This window comes from Drosophila eugracilis, unplaced genomic scaffold (genome assembly GCF_018153835.1).
Source record: "Drosophila eugracilis isolate 14026-0451.02 unplaced genomic scaffold, ASM1815383v1 contig_649, whole genome shotgun sequence".
Classification (NCBI taxonomy): Eukaryota; Metazoa; Arthropoda; class Insecta; order Diptera; family Drosophilidae; genus Drosophila; species Drosophila eugracilis.
This window is the reverse complement of record NW_024573535.1, coordinates 1050963-1073262: the sequence shown is the minus strand read 5'-3', so window position 1 is coordinate 1073262 and position 22300 is coordinate 1050963. Positions and strand designations below refer to the sequence as shown.

Here is a 22300-nt window from a genome sequence, read left to right as displayed (position 1 = left end):
CCTGTTTATCTGTTCCCAAATAGAGGGAATGTGGAGGTCATCTTCTAGGGCTTTGTTTCTAACGTACCGTACGTAACGCATTTGCAATTATGCGCAACGCCCGGTTTTGAATGACATGAATCCGAATGACGTTAGAATCCGAAGCCAAGCCCCATAGTTGGATGCAGTACATAAAAGAAAAATGTTTGATTCGTTTTATGTTAGATACATCTCTGTTTCTGATGATTTGCAGAAGGCTGGCCAATAAAATGTTCTCTGAAATATTAAAACTTGTATAAGATTTCAGAAATTATCTGTAAAAATGTTAACTTTTTATTGATTATTTGACCAATTTTGTCTTAGATAAATCTCAGTCTCGGTTAATTTCCAGAAAGGCTACCCAAAACCGTGTTATTAACCCTCTTAAGATTTAAAAACAACAAACAATAAGTATTTAAAATCATTTCACTTTTATTTTATACACATTTTTCGAAAGTTTCACTTAGCTAGGCTAGAAAAAAATCATAGTGAGAAAAACACAATTCGCTTAGGATTAGGGGGAGTTACAAACAAATCCAGGGGGGCACAGGGGAAGTCGAACAAGAACGGAACTATATATATATATATAGATATGTATATAATAGGCATATCGGATCGATCGGTTTATATATTGAGTATGCTTCAGTGGATGTGCGAGTGTGTGTGTTTTTGTGTTTGTGGGTGTTTTCGGGGTGGGGGGTTCTTTGACCAACAACAGCAAATAAAAAAAACATTAAGCTCGGCTATATTTCTTCTAATAGAAACTTGACGTGTCTCTTCGCCTTCTTCATCCTTTTCAACTTCAACTTCATTTTCATTTTCATTTTCATTTTCATATCCATCTTCATCTTTATCGACTTCTTCTTCGTTTCGTTTTCGTTTAAAATAATTAAAAATAATAGTAAATAAAACACCACAGTCATGATTTTTTTTAATAGAACACAAAATATACACAAAAAAAAGGAGTGGGAAATGGGTTGTGGGGGGCGAGGGCGCAAATTACAAATTAAGGAAAAAAAGTGAGGAAAATTTGCAAATAGCAAAATATTTACAAAAGCCAATAGAAAAATTGGAAAATCATGGGATAGTCGGGACAGTAGAAAGATATAGTACTAGGGCAGGAATAATTGTATCAGGCGTTTCTTCTTCTTTCTATACATATACATTTTCATGTTGTTGTTTTTTTTTTTCATAATTTCATAATTTTGCTTTCATTTTTCTTTTTTTGTTTTATTGGTATATATAAATAAAATTCTTTGATTTGTGTTTTCGTTTTTTGTTTTTTTTTTGCAATTTTGCTTATAATTTTATGATTTTTTTGTGTTTAGTTAATCAAACTAATTCCGTTTTTTGTTATAAAAAAATTAGCTAAAAATTTTTAAAAAAATGTTGAAATTGCCGGGAAATTTCTTTGATCGAATGATGCACAACAGTATTGTCTCCGTGTGAGTGAGTGGGCGTGGCCGTGCTTGTATGTGTGTGTGGAAGGTTGTGTTGGGGGGTGGAAGTAGCGGTTTCTTGGGGGGGAGACAGAGAGAGAGAGAGAGATAGAGACAGGGGGAGAGCGAGATAGAGAGGGTGATCTGCTGCATTTGACTCTGTACAGGTTGGTGACTTGACTAATTCGGGCGAGGGCGTGGCCGGTGCTGACCGTTGACCTTAGATCAGCGCCGTTATCAGCTTGGCCTTGAAGTTCACGAACTTCTCGCTGGTGGCCGCAACGCGCTGGAAAGAGAAAGGGTTAGAGATTAGAGGGGTTATAGAAATGAGATCTATAATATACTAATATAAGGTTTTGGCACTATCGAAGGGCTGGATTGCCTTGAAGTAAAATTTAAAATTCTTAAAAAGGTTTTGGAAAAATGTTTTTATATGATTTTGATAACTTAATAAGTCTTTCAAAGGGTGCAAAAATAAATTTCAAGTCTGAAAATGCATTCTTTTCTCTCTGAAAGACAATGCTCATTTTTCATTGCATACTTTTAGGCACCTTCTGAACTAACTTTCACTATAAATTTGATTCTCTGTCACTCCCATAATTACAAATTTTCCACTTGAAAACCCATTTAAATCCTTGTCTGACTCAAACACCTACCAGTATCAAGTCCTGGACCAGATTGGCCAGACCGCGGTTGGCCAGCACCACAAGGCGCGTGACCGGGCCGGGAATGCCCTCGGTGTAGCCATCGGCATTGCGGGTGCTATCGCCATCCGCATCTCCATCGCCACCCAAACTGCCGCTGCTACTGCTGCTGGCACCACCGCCCACTGAGTTGGCCGCCTCATCGCCCTGCTGGGTCTGAACGCTGCCCGAGAAAAGCTGAAGTTGGTAAGGGATTAGTTAGGTAAGTCGAAAATTAGTAGTCATTAAAAATCAAACAAGATTGATACTCACCCTAACCACATCCAGCAGGAAGTTGCCAGAGCCGCCGGCTCCCAGGGCATTGCCACTGGGGGAGCCGCCTGCACCGCCGCTTGAGCCGCCGGCCAGACCCGCACCGCCGAAGCTGAGGAACCTTTTGAACAGATTACTATTGATAAAGCCATTCCAATCGAATTGTTGTTGATTTTCGGTTCAATTTATAAGTTAGTTGTTGATTTTTTGTTGAATTTTGTTGTTGAGATGAGGCCATTCCATTCGTATTGAGTGGTTGTTGAGTGTATTTCAGATTTTGTTGAGTTTTGATTTGATTTTATAAATATTTATATTTTATATGAGATATTTGTTATTTGTTGTTGAATTTTGATTTATGTGAAATTGTTTTTCAATGTTTCAAGTATTTCAATTTGTTGGGTTTTTGATGAAACGTTGTTGAGTTTTTGTGGAGTTGTTGTTGATTTGTTGTTGAGTTTTTGTTGAGTTGTTGTAGGGGTGAAAAGGTAAGGAAAGTGTTGAATTAGTTAAGTGTTGTTCTTAAAATATCTTTTTTTTATAAATCTTTTTTTAAGTTAAGTAAATGAAAAGAAGTTTGTATATCAAATACAAAGCCATGCAGTTAGGCATTGAAATGAGTTTCCTGGTGTCTTGAATACCTAGTGAATGTCTCCTTTACTTACCTCTTGTTGCGATCATCAAGTTCGGCGGTCTCCTCCGCGGAGTCAAGGGTCAGTTCATCGATCGCCGGCGACTTGGACTCGGACAGCTGCAGATCGTTGGTGCTCAAGGCCTTGTCATTCACACCTGCGGAGGTCGAGACACTGGGCAGTTCGTTGTTGAAGCTCAGCTGGATGGGCTCGTTGGATTTCAGGGGAATGGGCGCCTGGGCGATCGGCGAGGAGGCAGAGGACGAGGATGGGGACAGGGACTGGGCGGCCACAGCGTTGGCGGCAGCTTCCGCCTCCTTCACCTGACGGGCCACTCGGATAGTCTCCTCCAATTGCTTGTTGATGGCCGATAGGTCGATCTGGGTATCGGTGGCTCCATTCTTTTGGTTTTTTTTTCGGGTTTTGTCATAGGTTTTTTTTGCGATATTTTTGATAGGGCATTTGTTGCATTGTTTTTGTTTTTTTTGTTGGTGGGTGTTTGTTTAGAAATTTCGAATTTTGGAGTTGATTATGTGAGGGTGGGGGAGAGGAGAGGATATTGGGTGGTTCCAAGGGGGTGGTGGGTGAGAAGCCCAAGGTCGAGGGGTTGAGGGTAAGGCAAAGCGTAGGATTCGGCGACGTGTAGTTTGTGTGTTTTTCGTTTTGTATTCGAGTTTTTTTTCAGTGTGTGTGTGTGTGTCGAGTGTGGTGAGTTCAACACAAGTGAGGTTATGTCATCGTTTGCGAGGTTAGGGTGAATGTGAGGTTAGGTGGAGACAGAGTGGTTAGGTGGTTTTTGATTGATCATTTGCACAGGCGATTTGTTGTTTTGTTTTGGTCGATTGTGGTGTCGAAATCGATCGATTGATTGATGGGCAGTTATCGAATACGTGCACAAATGCGTTCGATGTATTTGTGTATACATTTGCGGTTGTCAGTTATCGGTTATCAGTTATCGGTTATCAGTTATCGGTTATCAGTTATCGGTTATCGGTTATCAGTTATCGGTGGAGCGTTGTTCGTATTTTTTTTTCGATTGATTTGATTTGATTTGATTGTTTTGGTGGTGAGTTATTTGCATTGCACAAATCGAATCGGGTTTTAATGGAACATGAAAATAAAGAGAAAAAGATACAAAAATAAGCAAAAGAGAAAAACAAAAGGAGCGAGACAGCACAGATAGAAAGAGTTAGATAGATAGTTAGAGAGGAGCGCTTAGTCTAGAAATCCACTTTCTCACACATCATCGACTATCGTTCACGCTTCCTTTGGGTATATATTTTTCAAGCGTTTCAAGTTCTATGGTTAAATTATAAAAGACAATTAAATCTCTCTTTCTGGCCAACAGAAAATTAAGTACAAAATCCTTGTCAACTCTTTTGTTTTTGCTTCTTTATTCAGGGCGGCGGGGCGGAAAAAACAAAGACGGCGAAAATGAGTGCGGAAATGAGTACACCGAGTATCGAATATATTGCTGGGAATGAGAGCAGAGAGATATATGTATAAATGCACTCGTGAGTGTGGTGAGTGTACAGACGAGTGCTGTGAGGTGAGGTAAAAAAAAAAACACCCAACCGTGCCCACAATTAACCTTCGTGTCACGAGCGACAAATGAGCTTAATGGGGGGGGTTTTTACACGCTTTTATTTTTTGAGTCTGTCTGGGCACCAAAAGTGTGTGTGAAGGTTTGAGGGCTTTCGAAAGTCTCTGGCGATATCAAAACCCCCTTTTAAGGTGTCTTAAAGCAGGCATAGGGAATATTTAATGTGGTATATACAGAAATGAGGAATACATTGCCTACTTATAGACACCAATTGCAGAGTTTTGATATCCCCAGAAACGACATGTTGTTTCTGGTTTGAGCAAAAAGTCTCAAGTGGATACAAATTATATCGGTATATTTGGAAATGTATTAAAAAATGGCTTACACAACTAATACAATATAAATGTAAAATATATAAGTTTTAATTTTTAAAAAAACACCTACTAACCTAAGTGGAATGAGGGTGCGCATGAGAGAAGGCAGGATAGATTTAAGAAGAAGATATGGCTTATAGTTTGGAAGTGGAAGTTGAAATGGGAAAAGTTGTAAGAGAAGATGGCTGGGACAGAAGGCAAAGATAAAGATGGAGAGATACAAGAGACAGAGATACAAGAGAGTGGAAAAACAGAGACAGCGGGAGAGAAGAGAGCTGGTGAGTATGTGCGTGTGCTAAAAACCAGTGTTGTAAAGGTAATTTCAAAACAATCAAGTGTTGGTTAACAATGCCAATTCAATGAGAACTTCACTTTCATTTTATCATTCTCCTTTAATGTTTATTTCAATTTCTGTAGAGGGTGGTTGGGTGTTGTTGTTGTTGTTGTTGTGCTGCGCGAAGAAATTTCAAAGGGAAATGGAAACCAATTTTAAATGCCAATTCAATAGTACTTCGTGATAGAGCTCTTTAATATCAAAGCCAAAATTGTATCTGCAATTTATCATATTAAATGGTGTTATGATGAAACGCCATTTGATTATGAAAAATGCTCTATTAATGGCTTGACAGATATAACTAGGGTTTACAAATCTCATTTAGGGATGTCTAAAAGGGATTTGAAAACTCCATTGTTATCTGTTTTACCAACTGCTGATACATTTTGGTGACATTTTAGCTCATCTTTTTGTGATTATCTCACAGTTGTTGTAGCAAATGAAACGCACTTTAATCGGACTCGGTGGTTGAGGTGGTAGTGCTGGAGCTGGTGGTGCTCGTGCTGGTGCTGGTGCTGCTGGTGCTGCTGCTGCTCTTCTCGGCATCGATCTCGTTCTCATCATCCGGTTCGAAGGTGGGCAGTTCGATGGTCACACGAGTGCCACTGTCGTCACCGGAGGAGGTGGTGCTGCTGGTGCTGTTCTTGGAGCTATCATTGTCATCATCATCAAAGTCCGCATCGAAACTGGTCCTGGCCGCATTGGCACTATTGCCCTGGATGGCGGTACGCAGGACCGTGGGTCCGAGAGTTCTCAGGAGCTTAGAGATAATGCGGTTTGCCTGCTCGTCGATTTGCTACAACAACCACGAATCGAAGTGGTGCGCATACGATTTTAGATTCGGTGGTGCAGGTGCATAGAGTTTTGAGTAGATTTGAGTGGAGGGGAGGGGAGATTAGTTAGCTTCAGTGGTTCAGTTTTGATAACATACAATGCGGGTGGTTGGTTGGTGTTTTGGTCAGGGGCTTGGGCGGAGGAACTTTGGGGCCTATATGGTGGGTGTATCAACAATATACAATGGGGTTTGTCATGGGTACATGTGTGGAGCGATTCAGAGGGTGAATTCTACGTGGGAGTGAGGGGCGTGGTTCCGAAGCGATTTCAAAAGTGGTTCAGTTGGGTATTTTACGTTTTTCGAAAGTTTTTTTTAATAAATTTACAGAGAAGAAGAACTTTTTTACTGTCCCGATTTCTAGTCCCGATTAATAATAAGTTTCAATTCTTCAAATTCCAATTCTTCAGCAACATTTTCGCACTCTTTTCAGCCACTTCTAGAACCACTTTAAAACCCTTTCGGCTTGTAGCTTTCTTCTACGTTTGTTAGGGAATGAGCAAAGGTCTCTAAAAAAATCGAAATCGATAATCGAAATCGAAAATGCTTCTTCTAAATGATGTTGCTGATGTTCTCTCTTGTTCTTCGTCATCATCCTTATGTGGTGGTTGTTGTTGTTCTTGTTGTTGTTGTTGTTGTGATGGTTGTTGTTGTTGCTTTCAAATCCGTATTTGCCTTTATAATCTATAAATTTGCTGTTGTTGTATTTTCAGTGCTCAATCAAAGACGGGCAATAGTTTCGTAATGTTGTTGTTGTCAATTGTTGTGGCCTTTGTTGTTGTGGCTGTTGTTGTTGTTGTTGTTGTTAGATTATCTCTGGTTGTAATAAAATAATTGGTAGAATTTAATAAACGATTTATATCTTCGATGATTGTTAGCAATTGTGGTTCATCGATGCTGTTGTTGTTGGGAAACAGGATATTGGTGGCTGTGGTTGTGGCTGTGGTTGTGGTTGTGGTGGTGGTGGTTGTGGGTTCTTTTGGTGGGGGTAAATCAGTGGTGCTAGTACTAGTAGTAGTGGTTGTTGTTGCAGGCAAAGTTGCTGTTATCGGCGGGTCAGCGGTTGTTGCCGGCTCCAGGGAGCGCGGCAATAACTGGACCAGCTCCTCCACTGGCGTGCTAGTGGTACTAGTGATGGTTGTTCTGGGACTGGTGGTTGTTGTTGTTGTTGTTGTTGGGGATGAAGATGCTTGATTGGTTGTGCTTTCTTCACCTTTCGATCCAGCTGTTGATCCTCCAGTTTGTGGTGCAAAAGTGGGCAGATCAATCTTCACCCGACGGCTTTCTTCCACCTCGTTGACACTGTTCGGTGGTGGTGGTGGTGGTGCAGGTGCACCATTGCCTGCACTCCTCGTAGCTGGACTGCTCGATGGTGCCACATCATCGTCATCGTCAAAGTCTGCATCGAAATCGGCATCGAAATCGGAGGTGGGCGTTGTACTACCGCCGGCTGCACCACCCGCACCACCGCGATTTCCGGCCAATATGCTATTCAGCACACCAGGACCGGCCACCCGAATCACCTGGGCTATAATGCGATTGACTATCGAATCGATTTCCTAGCAAGAGATCAGCGAAAGGTCAACAGAAAATATGTGGTTTGTTTTTGGTTTTTGATTTTTGTTTACTGGTTTACTGGTAAATGAGATTCTTTGGTGGTTCGTTTGGTGGTGCTTTCCACATGAGATGCTGATGCAGTAGCTGATTGGTTGCAGATTTGGTCGATTGTTGACTGTTCTTGATGATCTTGGCCAATTGTTGGGATGACATTTGCTATATATCTGTATTTGTTTGCAGGCTGAAAACTCAATTGTGGGTGGTTGTCTATTTGGTAGATTGTGGGTGTCTATGTTCGTGTCTGTAGGTGTGGGTGTGCGTGGATGGTGGTGGTTCAACCTCTGCTACTGGGTGGTGCTGGCATGCTGAGTTCAGGAGGTGGTTGGGTGGTTGAGTGCTCGTTTGCTAAGCCTAAAGATAAAAACATGCAACATTTTCAAGGTAGAACACATTTCCAGGAGGAGAGGAGGGGACCAAGCCAATATTTTTATGGGGATAAAGCCTTAGGGCTACATATTTTTTGTTTGTTTGTTAATTCTTTCTTTTTCTTTCTTTAGCGCTTCAGCGTTCCCTTGCGAACTCGCCATCGGGCTTGAATTCGGTTAGGTCCTCGGGCAGTTGGTCATAGTCCTTGGACCCTTCCTCCTTAACATCCCCATCAGTGTCCTCTTTGATCGGCTGCCGGGGATTGAGGCCCCGATCGAATCCCGGATTGAGAATCGTGCCCAGAACCACGGGCCCAACGCGTTGCAATACATTATTCACTAGACGATTGATCTGCATATTGATCTCCTATGTGAGGAAAACATTTCGCGTGGCGCCAAATTCAATACACTTTCATATAGACAAAAGGTTTATGTTTATCTTTTTTCTTTTCTTTGGGAACCTATATCCCCGGGGGCTAAAACTGTCTAAGCGGATTGTTATATATAAAAATATTATATATATGATTTGGCTGACATTTCGGAGAGAGAGAGAGAGAGAGAGAGAGGGTCTTCGGAGGGGGGGACGGCTAATGGTTCATGTATATATATATAGATATAGTTATATATCTTATAAAGCTCTTACCTTGGTGATGTCGGGGAACAGCTCACGCAGCAGTCCAATCGTTCGTTTATTGCGATCGGCTATCAATGTTTCTTGGTCTTTGGCGCCCAATGTCAAGACATCGATTTCCTGCAAATGCAAAAATAAATCCAAAATAAGTTTCATTTCAAGCATTCTCTTTTTTTTCCATTTGAATAAAATCTTTATCTTATTAATTAATATTAAATAATACCAAGAATCTGCCAGTCATCAAGTCGCATTTTGATACAAAGCCTTTCTTCGTGACCTTAGCCATTTGATACTCAACTAGTTGAGTTTCAGGTTGGCGAATGATGACTGGTTTCAGGTGTGAATTACTTTGTCTGCGGTCGAGGTAAACAATAATACCTATATAATTTCGTACCATCTGTTGCATAATCTGGCAGTGAAACAGAGGCGAAGATGAGGTGGCAGCAGCAGATGCCAGGCGAAAGAAAACAAAAGACCCCAAAGTGCCCGCAAATTGACAAAACTTTCACTTTAGACAATGAGTTGCTGCTAGTGGCGCCCCTTTGAACCCCCAAGTCCCCCCCCTCATGGAGAAACCCTTCATCTTCTCACTCCCCCTTGTGTTTGTAATCAAGTTTCAAGTGTAAATTGTAATTTTCTTGGGGTTTTTCAGTGGTTACAAGAGATCTTCTATCGCTGCAGCACCACATTAAGTGGCCCCTTGTTTAGGTTTAGTGGGTGGTGCAGTGGTTCAGTTAAGTTCAGTTAAGTTCAGTGGGTGGTGGTGCGGTAGTGCTCTTCACCCCGAAAACAAGAAAAAAAAACAAAAACAAAAACAGAAAGCAAGAGTCAGGAGGCTCAGTCTCAAAAGGCCCAGGCCCAGGCCCAGAAAGCCAAATGACTTTGCAAAAAGTTGTTAACGTTAATGGGCAATTGCCAACTGTGCAACAACAGCAACAACAGCAACAGCAATAAGCTGTCTAAGCTAAGAAAATATTGCACAATAAATTTTCAAATTGCATTAAAATTGCATTTTGTGGGCGGTGGATGAATGGCTGAATGAGCGGCCAAGAAGGCAACTAACTTTTGGACAATCAACAGCACGAGTCACTAAGCAGCAAAAAAGCAAAAAAGCAACAGCAACTTCTTAGTTGCAACAATTGTCAAGGTGCCACCAGGTGCAAGGGATTCCAAGCAGCTCAAAAGCAGCACAATCTAATAATATAGCATCAACACTTTAACAATTGGAAAAGTTTCTGCCGCTCCTCGAGGAAGCTAAAAAAAAAATAAAATAGGTTTGTGCTGGGCAACCATTTCAATATCGGACAATAAAGTCAAAGTTTTAATACTCTTAATAGTCTATGGGGTCTGATCAGTGGGAAAAGGCATTAAAGATTTACGAGTAATATAAGTAGAAAGCGTACGAATGCGATATAGAACTTTTCTAGGGTTTTAAATTATCAACTGCCTGAAAGTATGCAGCAATATATTCGAATTAAGTTCTATGGACTTATCTTTTGCTCTTTTTAGTTGTTTTAAAATCACCTTTAAGTTAATCATACACCCATTATTAACAACTTATGGTTCTTACTATATTTATAAATAATAAGCTTTAACAATTGCAATCATTTGTTTGCAAAATATTTATAAACTTCCAGCAGACAATGACTCGAACTTGTCAACTTGGATCCCATATATCATCAATGACAATAGACACGGTTAATGAGGCAATTGTCTATATTCTACCATTGTTTTTTTATTATTATTATCCATTGCCTATTATTCCAATTGTTAATGGCTTTTATATATGTATGTCCACCTTTCTGGCTGGCCTTTCGTTGGAAACCACAACTTAGCCGGTTAATCTCATTTTGCAGGGTATTTCCATAAAATTGTCACGTTTTTCAGCCCGGCTAACTTTTGGAATGCTACTTAAAGGCAAAAGAGATTCGAAATGGGATCCCCAGACTGTATATATATATATATCTGAAGAGTGGATGTTGCTGTTGCAGTGTTTAATTGACTCAAAAGTCACTGCGGAAGTTGACTTTTACACGCGGGCGGAAGTCACCAGCAGCAGCAGCAGCAGCAGCGGCGATGATTATGACGACCATGATTATGATGATGAGGAGCATAAAATAAACTTTTGCTAGTTTGGCCAACAAACTGTTGCCAACTCTCTATCTCTTTTACTTTTTTTCCCCTGAAGTATTCATCATATTTTAAGCTGTCTGTCAGTGTCAGTTTAGTGCGACAATTGTTTGGATATTGCCCAGAGAGAAGGGCGTTTGGGGGGGCCAGAAACTACTTAAGGCAAAAGTTACGTTTTTATGGGACATCTTAATGAATTTCAAATGAGTTCAGGCCCAGAAGCTGCCTGCCTGCCTGGCTGCCTAGCTGCCTCGTGGCAAACGTCATTAAAGCGAATGCTGTGAATTTTAAGCAGTCGGCAGTATGTTGGGAATTTCATTTTCATTTTCAGTTTCATTTTATGCCAAGGCGGAAGACGCCGCTTATATAGAATCGATTCCAATCGCTAATCGATAGCCAAACTTGCCAAAAAAAAAAAAAGAAAAAATCATTAAAAAAGAGAATCAAAAAGAAAACAAATTGCTGAACAGACTTTTCAAAAAGCTTGGACTTATACATTGCCTTGACCTTAACCAACTTAAGGCGCCTCTCGAATCAATAAAAATCCAACAAATCACTGCCTTAGTCGAGCTCTATTAGAAAGAGCTATAGACGGGTGTTAAGTCCCCGAATCACAAATAAAAACTAGATTCGATAAGGGGCAGACTGCGCATAAATTAACATTGCAAACTGGTATATTTTTTTATTTTGAATTTGTGGATATTTTATTCGGTGCTTAAAATGGTATTTAGTCTGGGATTTGGCCAACACTTTTGATAAAGGAAATCTAGTTTTAAATTATGTGTCATGGTTTATGAAAGATAAATATGTTAATAGCCATTTTTAATATATATTTTGATAAACTTAAATGCAGTCTAAGCTGGGCTGGGCGATGATTTTACTGAATATAATTTAAAGTTTTTCTATGCCAACTTTTGGTCTTCTATTTTGCATTTTTAATCAGTTAAATGTCTGATCTACTTAGTGAATCAATAAATTATTAATATTTATTAACATTAACTGATCTCATTCAACGAGTGTTAATCACTTAGTTAGCTTTAAATTTATATATTTTTTATGAATTTTAGTGAGAAGCTGCCATGTAACCCCAAGCATTCCATAAAAACAAATTGAAATTCCAACTTAATTGCAAATTGCGACCTCATCGACAGTGCGTGTCATGACCGCTCATTGGATTCATTTCTATATCTAAACAGATAAATCGCTGCCACGCCCATTTGGTAATCCATTGGGCCAGAGGCAAGCAAAAGGCTTTTAGCCAACCAATGAGGCCTTGTTCGTTGGCTAATAAAAAATACGCGACACAATTAAATTAAATTGAAAAATGGGCGAAACTGGAATTCGAAAATGAATAAATCAAACGAGCCACAAGACTAAACTACGGCTATTGGATAATGGCCGGGCTTTAATTATTCTCAAGCACTGGCTAATCGCAAAAGACAACATGCATAGATATCTTGAATGTTATTTTTTCTTTGCCTCCAAAGAGACTACAATTTGGACTCCCTGCCGTATAAATTGTCTTTAGTTTCCATCTGACTGACATGACAGACAAGGCAAGCGCGTCTCGTTTGCCACTTAACAAAAATGCAGCTACCAACAAATTGCCAGCAGCAGCAGTAGCAGCAGCAGCAGCAGCAGCAACAACATGCCGTTGCAATTGACGTTTTACTTGTCGTACAATGCGGCGTATGCGTGATATGTGTACAAGAGCGCGAAGAGAGGAAGTTGTACAGTGCAGTGGCAAAGGGGGGTGATACTGCCTGCCTCAGGGGCTTCACAAGAAGGGGGTGGAGCAGGAGCTAGTGGTTACATAAGCGGAAAGTCTGTCACTAGGTAGTCGACTTCCACTTGGCGAGAAATCAAAACAATGTTTATTCGACGGTGGGTGGTGGGTGCATCATTAAAATGCTATTAAAAATGGGTATTAAGAGTGAGGAGAGCTCAAAAAATAGTAAGAAACTTCATGAAATACTATTTAAATATTACCTATAAGTAGCATTGCTAGATTTCTTCTAAGACAGAAATCGGAATCATAAAATAAAAGCAAAAAATCTCAAGTTAAAGTAAGAAGAACTTTACTTTCCTAACAAAAACAAGCAAATACAAATACTATATAAAGACTGGAGATATTTTGCAGTCCCCTGCCTGCCATCAGATTGTTGTTATATCATTTTTGCCACGTGCTGGCTGCCAAGGAAGCCAGTGAGCAAACGAATCGAATCGAGGCGACACAAAGAGGCAAGCAAATAAAAATACAAGTAAAGTGGCAACAATGGAGATATCATTGCAGTTGACATACCAAAGAAAATTCTCCGCAGCTCTGCTTATTTATATATTTTTCTCCGATTTTTCACAGATTTTAGACTTGCCCTCCCCTCTTTCTCCTTGCCAGCTAGTTCAATCGCCATTGTCATCGTCTCGTTAAATGATTTATGGCGCAAGGCATGTCAACACGCCGAGATGAACATCAGCTCATAGTCAAACTGAACTATATATATGAGCAGTATATATATACATATATATCGACTTCATTAACGTATCAGCGTTTTGTGGGCTAAATTTTGACCCAGTTTTGGCTCTCGAATTGGGCAACAACAAATGCTTAACGTTTTGTGTAACTTTTGCTTTTGGGCTGAAGTTTTGACTTAACTTTATTTTGGATCTCTCAGCAGATGTTCAAAGATGTTAGCGTGGGTGTAGGCATTTAAAACATGTATTATGTAGTGCATGGTAACATGACTTAAACTTGCTTCATACTCTTTGGCAAGCTGCAGTTAAGAGGGAAAAGGTTTGTGAAAGATTTCCAGAGGTTGCTATCATTACAGCACTTTTTATAGCTGCTATTTAAATAGATATATATCTTTTTAAATGCAATACTTTTTAGCTACCTTATACGTTAAGTGCCCTTTACTACTTTTTTTAACAACTTTTTAGTTAACAACTACCGGAGTTTTGCACATTTTTCTGTTTAATTTATGGCCCTGCATCTGTCAGTATAATAAATATATTTTATTTCCTTTCAGTTTTCAGTTTATTTACTGGTTTTCTCTCTAATATGACATATAAAATCTTATAACTTCTTACCAGGAAAACAATTTTGTGCTTTATTTATGGTTTTTCACACGAACATTCAGAAATAATAATTGCATGCCAGCCATTTGATTGACAAATACTGCGAGTTGCGCTTTTTTTTACACAGCCTTCGGGCTGTCTGGAGATTTCGGTTTACGGATTTCGGAGATTTGTGCAAATTTGTTGCACAAAGTGAAAGCCATAAAATGACATAAAACAATGCTAAAAACTGGACAGCTCTCTGGCCGAATAGTTTTTGGCCAACAAATTAGCAGGGGGCTGGGCCGTACGGGGTGCTAATTGCCGGCACAGTGATACAATGATCCCCGGCGATGATCGAATACGAATGGGAATGGGAATTGTGGGGAACTGTCTCTTGCTAGGCAATTAAGTAATAAAATAACAGAGCTCTAGTCCGGCTTGCTCAACGCTCAGCTCGGCAAAGAGTCCGGTTTTTTTGGCCAGGCCAGCCCAGGCCAGGCCAACACCCAGCTGAGTCTAAAATACAGCAGCAGCTACAGCAGCAGCAGCAACTAAGGAAACAGGTACCAAGTGTGCCAACTTCCTTGGAACTGGTCTGCTCTGCTCTCGAAGAGATCGCAGCTCTGATCCAGTCACGCAGGTTGGACGGGCCCAGAGACCCCGAGACCCGAATTGGCCAAAAGCCAAAACCAAAAACTATAAACCCAATACCAAAAACCAAAAAGTAAAAGGAAGTTTTAGCCAACATGTTTGGCCGCTTCCTCCCCCTTGCCGAAAAAGCCAACCCAATCCAAGTGCAAATTTGTCAAGCAAATATGGTCGAAAGGGCAACTGAGGCAGCAGCACGCGCTACTTTGAGCCAACTGAATGTTAACGAGAGTCTCTCGTAGAGTTCCAGCACTTTAGCCATTAACTTGGCCAATTAGGCTGAAGTTTATGGGCCCAAATTGTTTTATTACCGCATTCCCATGGCACAAGTTAACCGTTTAATAGGGCTTACCACCGACATTTTCACGTTTTAAATGTTTTAAATAATAAGGCCGAGTTAGGGCAAGTTTTCAATTACTTTTCGAACCACCCACGAATGGGAAAAGCCTATGAAAGCTTTAGATAATATTTGTTTTACGCACTCGCTTGTTTGGCTTTGGGTACTTTATCATTATCTTGATATAGTCAGCCCTGCAAATATTGGTTCGGCTTAAGGCTTTTTTATATAATTTGATAGCTCTCTTTAGAATTTTAGTTACCTGCAATTGAAATGCATTTTGCATCCTTAATTAGCTGCGTAGTAAGTGTGATTTCCGCTTTGATTGTTAACTAATCTAATGGCATTTTACTAACAAGATTTCGTATGTTTCTGATCACATCTGATACCTCTCAGAAGAATTGCCACCTCAGTGCTAATTTCTAAAGTAAAGTTAAGTGAGTCTTTAGTTATGTCTTTTTAATTGTGAGTACTTGGGGTGAAGTAAATATTACTTTTAGTTTTTAGCAGGAATTTAAGACGAAAAAGCTCTTATCAGATCATGATTTCAAAGTGGAAAAGTTTAGTTTATATAATACCTAGAATTTTATCAAATGGAATTAAATGGTTTTCCCTTTTGATAAAAGTTGTCCTTTTTTCGTAAATATAATATATTTCTGAAAAATATTGGTTAACTTTCTGAGATAATCTGAGATAATATCATGAAGATATAAGGAGTAGTTGAAAGTTTAAGCCCACTTTTTAGGCAAGAAAATCTCAAATTTTTAAAGGATTATTTGATTTATTTTAGACCCGTTAAAACTCTATCTAACTATGGAAAATTTTCTTTTAATTCTGAATAAATTATGATTAAGTTACCTAATAATATATAATAATAAAATAAATAAAAATAAGACATAAATAATAATCATGTTGCGATAGATAGTGAACTGCTTCCACGGCATCTGGCAACGCCAAGCCAAAAAAAATCGATAGTTCTAAGCCCCTAATGTTAAATCACCGTTAAGCTGCAGGACATTGATGTTAAATCTCTGTTACGCTGTAAGCCCTTGATGTTATATCCCTGTTAAGCTGTAAGGCAGTGATGTTAAATCTCTGTTAAGCTATAAGGCCTTGATGTTAAAACTCTTTCTTTTCGTTTTTGATAAGGTAAGAAGATCCTTAAATCTAAGCATGAATTTTTATATTATTTGTAATTCCTAGGAATTAAAAGTGCTTGAGAAATATCAGGGCTACACCCATTCGACGATCCGCAAAAAATCATTTAAAATAATATTCAGTAATGATCGCCTTAATTTACATTAAAGTAAATATAGTAAAAAGTAGTAATTTCAGGGAAAACACTTTTGGAAAATTTTTAAAAATTATTAACTTAGCTATTAAAGAGTCTACCCAGAATTAAACAGAAATTCATAGCGCCCTAAACCTATTTTAATATAATTTTATGGCATGAATAAAAATCTTATCTAAAGGTTTTTTGAGCATCAACTGATGGATATATATAAATATAGTAAGTCAGAATTATACATAAAAGTCGTTTAAGAGAAGTTAATACTGATACTGATACTAACAATAACTTTGTTTATTAATGACTTAAGTTTAGCCATTAAAATTTGTAAAATTATATCCCCAGAAATATGGAAAATATTAGAAAGAAAGAAAAATGCACTTTAAATTTAATTAAATAAATTAACAGAAAATTGTATGCCTAAAAAATATCAACACTAATCCCCCAAGAATCACTAAAAAACTCACCTTGCCATTGGCCAGCGGGATTTGGAGGACATCCAGCTCCTTGTTGCCGTTGGCGGGCTGGGGTAGTGGTACGGCGTTTACCAGGCAGATGGCGCTGCAGAGGAGTAGCGCTGCTGCCAGGATGTGCTGTCTGCTTGGCTGCCTCATGCTGTCTCTGTTGCGAGCGTGTGTGTGGGACGTGGGCGTGTGTGGGTGTGCTGGAAAGAGATGGCATGCTTATTAGTGATAATGCAGAGACAAAGACGGAGATATAAGGCCATCTGGCCTTCTGACCTTCTCTTATCAAGCGCGTTTATTACACGAAAAAAAAAAACAAATAAAATGGAATCAAAGCCAAAAAAAAATCGGATAAAAAGCAGCATATTTGATTTCGAGTCTGTGGTTTGTTAATTTTTTTTTTGATTTTCGGTTTTTTTCCGAGCGTTTGTTTGGTTTGCTGGCTATTCTCTGGCCCCCAAGGTCTTCGAAGCGATGCGGATGCTAACGATAACTGTCAATAGGCGATGGCCAATGGCCAATGGCTAACGGCCGATGGCCAACTATGGTGGCGGTTTGGTCAAGTTTAAATATTGGACATTTCTTGGGCAACTCGGCGTATGAGTAATCCCAGCAGTATGCTGCAACGGCGAGCAATTTATAAATCACAACAAAAATTATGTAATTTTCCTTTTTTTTGTTTTTACTTTTTATATTTGGCCAGCAACCTGTATTCGTGTGTGAGTGTGTGTGTGTCTGGCTTTTATTTTTTGTGCAATTTCTATGGCCAAAAGCTTTTCAAAGCTGGGCTTTTGTTAAAAAGAAATTGAATAAGGCCCAGTGAAAGAAAGCGAGAGAGGGGCAGGTGCGAAAAGGCAGGCATCATCCGTAATTACACACAAAAATGTGAGAAAATGCATTAAAAACAAACCAAAGCCGTAGCTCTAATTGAAGACAGAGAAAGGAAGAGTGATAGAGAAAGAGAGAGAGAGAGAGCGCGAGGGGTATAATTTCTTTGGTCAATAAGTATGCAAAAACAAAAAAAATAATAATGACTCATCCCAAAATTTAATGAGAGAAACTAAGTACATAGCAAGGGAAACCGCAAATTAGAATCGCTGATTGCCTTATTAGACTTTGACACGAATGCTGAGCTGACTTAGCAGGCTCAAAGGTTAAGGCTTTGGCAATTGAAGATCAGTTAGTGAAAAGTTAAATCTGACTGGCATGTCTAAGATTGCGGAATTAGTCACCAATAGGTGGAGTCTGCTATCATAAAAGGTGTATTAAGCTATTTGCGGATTTACTTTGAACTTTGAAATGGAAATATTCTCATTTGATTTTATAGATGGGAATAGATAGATAGAGAGACTATATCAGGACTAAAAATGCATGTCTTGAAACACAATTTATGATGGTCTTTAACTTAAACTTTAGACATATGTTAATTTTTATGAGAACAAAGCCAACTTTAGATTCTTAAATAATATCTTTACTTTTCCATTTTCCACATAAATAATCTTGAAATTCTCCAATTTGAAATTCAAAAGTTTTTAACCTGAATACTGGCATCAAGCATTTTAAATAATATAATTGACTTCGAGGGAAATACCGAAAAGCCATAAGCCATAAGCCAAAATCAAAGAGCCAAAAACCAAGTCATCTTCAGCTGAGGCATGCAAGAAATGAACTTGAATGTGTATTTTGGGCCGTTTTGTTTTGGCCGCCTTTGCTGTGCTGTTTTGTTTTGCTGTCAATCAGGCAATCAGTCAATCAGTCAAACAATTTTGCAATACAAAAAACGAGACAGAGAGAGAGAGCGGAAGAAGAGGGTAGAGAAAGGGGGCAATCGGAATTGCCACCTCGAGGCAAACATGCAATGCTGATGGTCAGACAGCGTCATTTCTTCGTCTTAACTTGGCTCGAAGACGTTGTTAAAACTGTTAAAGTAGGGCGTAAGCGCCAAAAGCCAAAAACTTAACGAATGAGACCACAACAGAAAAGCAAAAGAGAAAGAGCGAAAACCGGCAACAGATGTTATGTCATCTTTCGGGGCCTTTTGCTTTTACTTTCCACAGCTCTCAGCTGCTCTTTATCTTTCTCTATCTCTCTCTCTATCTTTCTCTCTCTCTCTCTGTCTCTTAACTGATCCATTTGCTTCTAACAATTGTCCGAAAAGTGATCAGTGATCAACAACGTGACTTGACATATACCTTTCGGTTTGTAGTTTGTCTGTTTGGTTTTTCTGTTTTTCTGTTTTTTTGTTTTTGTTTTTTTTTGTTTTTTTGCATACGGAACTCGGGGCTTTATGATTACGCCTTACGACTCACTGGCAATTGCACAAATATCATAAAACTCATAAAAAAATCCGCATCTGGCATTGAGTGCATGCTTCGACATGGACATGTCGTAATTAAAAGGCAAAGCCCCAAAAAACAACGCCGATAATCAAGGCTTGAGTGGGGTTTACTGATTTCGGATTTCAGATCTCTGAGGGAGGTTTCGAAATCTGATTTAAGACAAGTGACTCGCTGTTTTACTCTCACTCAAAATGCTGCTCAAGTAGTGTACTTCCTGTGCCAAGTTTTGCAATTAAAGTTCGCCCTTGTTTGGCTTGGGGTTCAGGGAAACGGTGCGCATGTGTGATATTTCAAAGGCTTTTTCAGCTTTTATAGTTCCTAACTAAGTTCTTAAAGATTTTCTATGATCATAAGCAGCTAAATGCTAAACCTAAGACTACAGTTTAGTCTTTGTAAATTCGATTCTTTATAAAGAATTTAGCCTAAATGAAGGCGAAAACTGGCTGATTTGCTCTCAAAGTTCTAAAGTCATAGTAAGTTACTAAAACAGTTTGATTAATAACCAAGTCTTGGAACTATATAGCCCTAAGACTTCTGGGAAACCTATTAACCGGCTTGGCCAGATTCTCCTTGAAGTTGTATATAGATCCACTTTAGTCCCTCCCCCCTCCTGGTAGTAGGCAGTTCCCCCTTTTTCGAATCGATTTCAGCACTGCACACGAAACCTCTCGAAACGCAACTTGGAAATTGGCAATCAAAAACGTTTTTGTGTTAACCAACTCGCATTAATTGGGCAATCGAAACAAGGTAAATGAATGCAGCAAATGAGAAATGAGACAAAACCGAAAATAGTTCAGCACACGCGTCAGGTTTGGTTTTCTTTTTTTTTTTTGATTTTTTTGTGATTTTTTTTTCGTTGGCTCTGGAATTTTCTTTCGGTGTTTTCTTTGGGTTTTCCATGTTTTCATATTCACAAAACCAAAAGTTCTTCAAGATTTGTTAAGCACAGCAAAAAAAATGTAGAAAAAAAATATGAAGGCATGTAAAAGGTTTTTGTTTTTAGTTTTTCATTCCGTTTTTTCTTTAATATTTTAGTTTTTAGTTTATATCCTCGCGATAACGATAAGAGTTTGGTGTTTTTTTTTTTTGTAGAGATTTTTATTTTTAGCACATCACATTGTTGTTGGTGGGGATACATACGCGTGTTGGCCAAAATAGTAAACAGCCGAAAAAAAAAGTATCGCCGTTGGCTCTTTGAGAAAAGAAACAGCAACAATTGCGTGGATCGGTGGATCAGTGGATCGTGGATCGGTGGTGCGACTGACTGCGACTGCTTCTCTTTGTGGTCTGGGCTGTTGGGCCTGCAATTGATTACTAACGTGATTTTATCACACACAAGCGACTAAAGCTCGAGACAAAGCGCGCGGCGAACCTCGGCAGCGGCGTCGGCAGCGGCGCCGCTAAAAAAAACGCCCGCCTTACCGCCTCCGCCGTACCGCTCGCGCGTCGCCTCAATTCGCTCCAAAATCTGCTCCGCAGATCGCCGCTCGAATTCCGCTCGAAACGAAAACGAAAGTGAGCGCCAAAGTCAAGCTTGAGTCGCCCGAGAGCCGAGCTTGACCAGGCTTTTTGAGTGGTTTTTAGTGGTGTTTTGTCTTCTTCTTTTCGTTTTTTTTTTATTTCATTTTTTACGAGTGTCTCCTGTATATATTTTTTTCTTTTGTATTTTTCCCATTTTGTTTTTTTTTCGACAACGACACGATTACGCGAAAAGTTTCCGCCTCGTGACTGCCAGCTTCAGTTTGTCAGTTTGTCAATCTCCATCAGCTGGCTCAGTTTGTCAGTGGGCCGTGGCCAGGATTAGAGCCAGTTTTATTTTACAATTTTCACCATTTTCCCTCTTTTTTTTTTTAGCATTTTTACATTTTTATTTTTAGTAGCAGCGTAGCAGCGTAGCAGCGACTCTTGGCTTGGCTTACACAACCTCCTGCAGCTGCGCATCTCAAAGATTCATTTTTTATATGCCGCCTCCCTGCGATACCAAGTAATCGTCGGCTCTGCATTTTGGCCAATCACACAATCCATACTATTCAATTTGATTCCATTTGATTGCCTGCCCATTACCATTCCGCATTCCGAAAGTTAGTCGGAAAAACCACTAAAAACTCCAGATGATGGAGGTTTATGGAAATCACCTGAAAATCGTGGGGTTAATGGAAGTCGTGACATCTTACTAGTCAGAATATCTAAGTTTACTGTTTGCAGTTACTTAAGAACTAAGAGGGTTGAACCCAATCATGAAAAGGATTGGGTTGAATGGGAGCTATACAGATATGAGATATTATCTTGTTCTTAAAAGTTAAAGTTGAAATACAGAAAAATGTTACCCAAAATCAAGCAAAACGCGAACTAAACTCCCTTAAAAACATTCTTATTTTGTATCTTTGGTATTACAATCGTCATAACAACAAGTTAGAACCTTATTCCTTGGAAGATTACAAGTTTTTCACTTTAAAACTTCCTTCAAGTTCACTGAACTTGTTTCAGTATTCAAAATTCTTTGGACTGCGCCACCATAGCCCAGTCTAGTGGGCTCTCCGCTTGGCTTCGGTCTAACTGGGCTTAAAGGTTGGCCACAAAATTTCCGCCCTGTCATGCTGGCCATGCACTTTGGCCAAAAGCCACTCGATGATAATCAGAAGCAGAAACCTTCGACAGAGCACAAAAGTTTTGGACAGCAAAAATAAAAAAATAAAGAAAACGAAAAATCGAATACTGACCAACCGCAAGACAATGTCGTCGATCTGTGGTTAGCGACAGTTCGGATTTGTTCTTGAATGATCGATCATGATAATGAACGTTAAGCTGCTAATGATAATGATGATGATGATAATGATGATTGAGATGAAGATGTAGCCTTAATCTGACCTTCCCAAGAAGCTGAAACAGCAGCATGGACGACATTTTTGATAGTTTTCAGTGCGTGAGTGAATGGAATTCCAATTCCTAGGGTACAGTGAAGGCTGGCCAAGAGGGTTTCTTGGGAAGATGTATTTTTAGTAGGTAAATAAAGATTAATAAAACATATTTTTATAATTTTTTATATATTTATTAATAAGAAGTATATAAGAATCCATGTTAAGGAAAAGTCTTTTGCATTTTAAGTTAAGCTGAGACATTATCTTAGATAAAGGTCTATAATCCACCTTTCTGATCTGCAAATATATATTTTATTTTATCATTATATATGGTAATTAATATTATTATTGCTGTTTTAGTATAAATTATCTGCAAAAATAAGCTCAAAGTGTTTTTATAACCTTTTTGTGTTTTTTAAAAAAAGTTCTCCTGTCCAGAAA

At 39.1% G+C, this 22300-nt stretch overlaps 1 protein-coding gene across 5 annotated transcripts; it reads right to left on the bottom strand.

Moving 5' to 3' along the window:
* Window positions 1-432: 432 nt before the first annotated feature.
* On the bottom strand, window positions 433-20278 carry LOC108109687 (cell wall protein DAN4). 5 transcript variants are annotated; one of them, XM_017218289.2, is made up of 7 exons: window positions 20142-20278; window positions 16666-16862; window positions 8751-8858; window positions 3076-3443; window positions 2414-2549; window positions 2114-2338; window positions 433-1743 (listed from the first exon to the last, which is right to left on the bottom strand). In XM_017218289.2, exons 2-7 carry the CDS (start codon window positions 16810-16812, stop codon window positions 1678-1680), a joined length of 1050 nt encoding a protein of 349 aa, XP_017073778.1. In that variant the 5' UTR covers window positions 16813-16862; window positions 20142-20278; the 3' UTR covers window positions 433-1677. The 5 variants fall into 5 exon arrangements, with proteins under 5 accessions (XP_017073778.1, XP_017073781.1, XP_017073780.1 ...); XM_017218292.1 differs by lacking the exons at window positions 433-1743; window positions 2114-2338; window positions 2414-2549; window positions 3076-3443 and adding exons at window positions 4920-5410; window positions 5744-6089; XM_017218290.2 differs by lacking the exons at window positions 433-1743; window positions 2114-2338; window positions 2414-2549; window positions 3076-3443 and adding exons at window positions 6825-6941; window positions 7339-7684.
* Between the last annotated feature and the right edge of the window lie 2022 nt (window positions 20279-22300).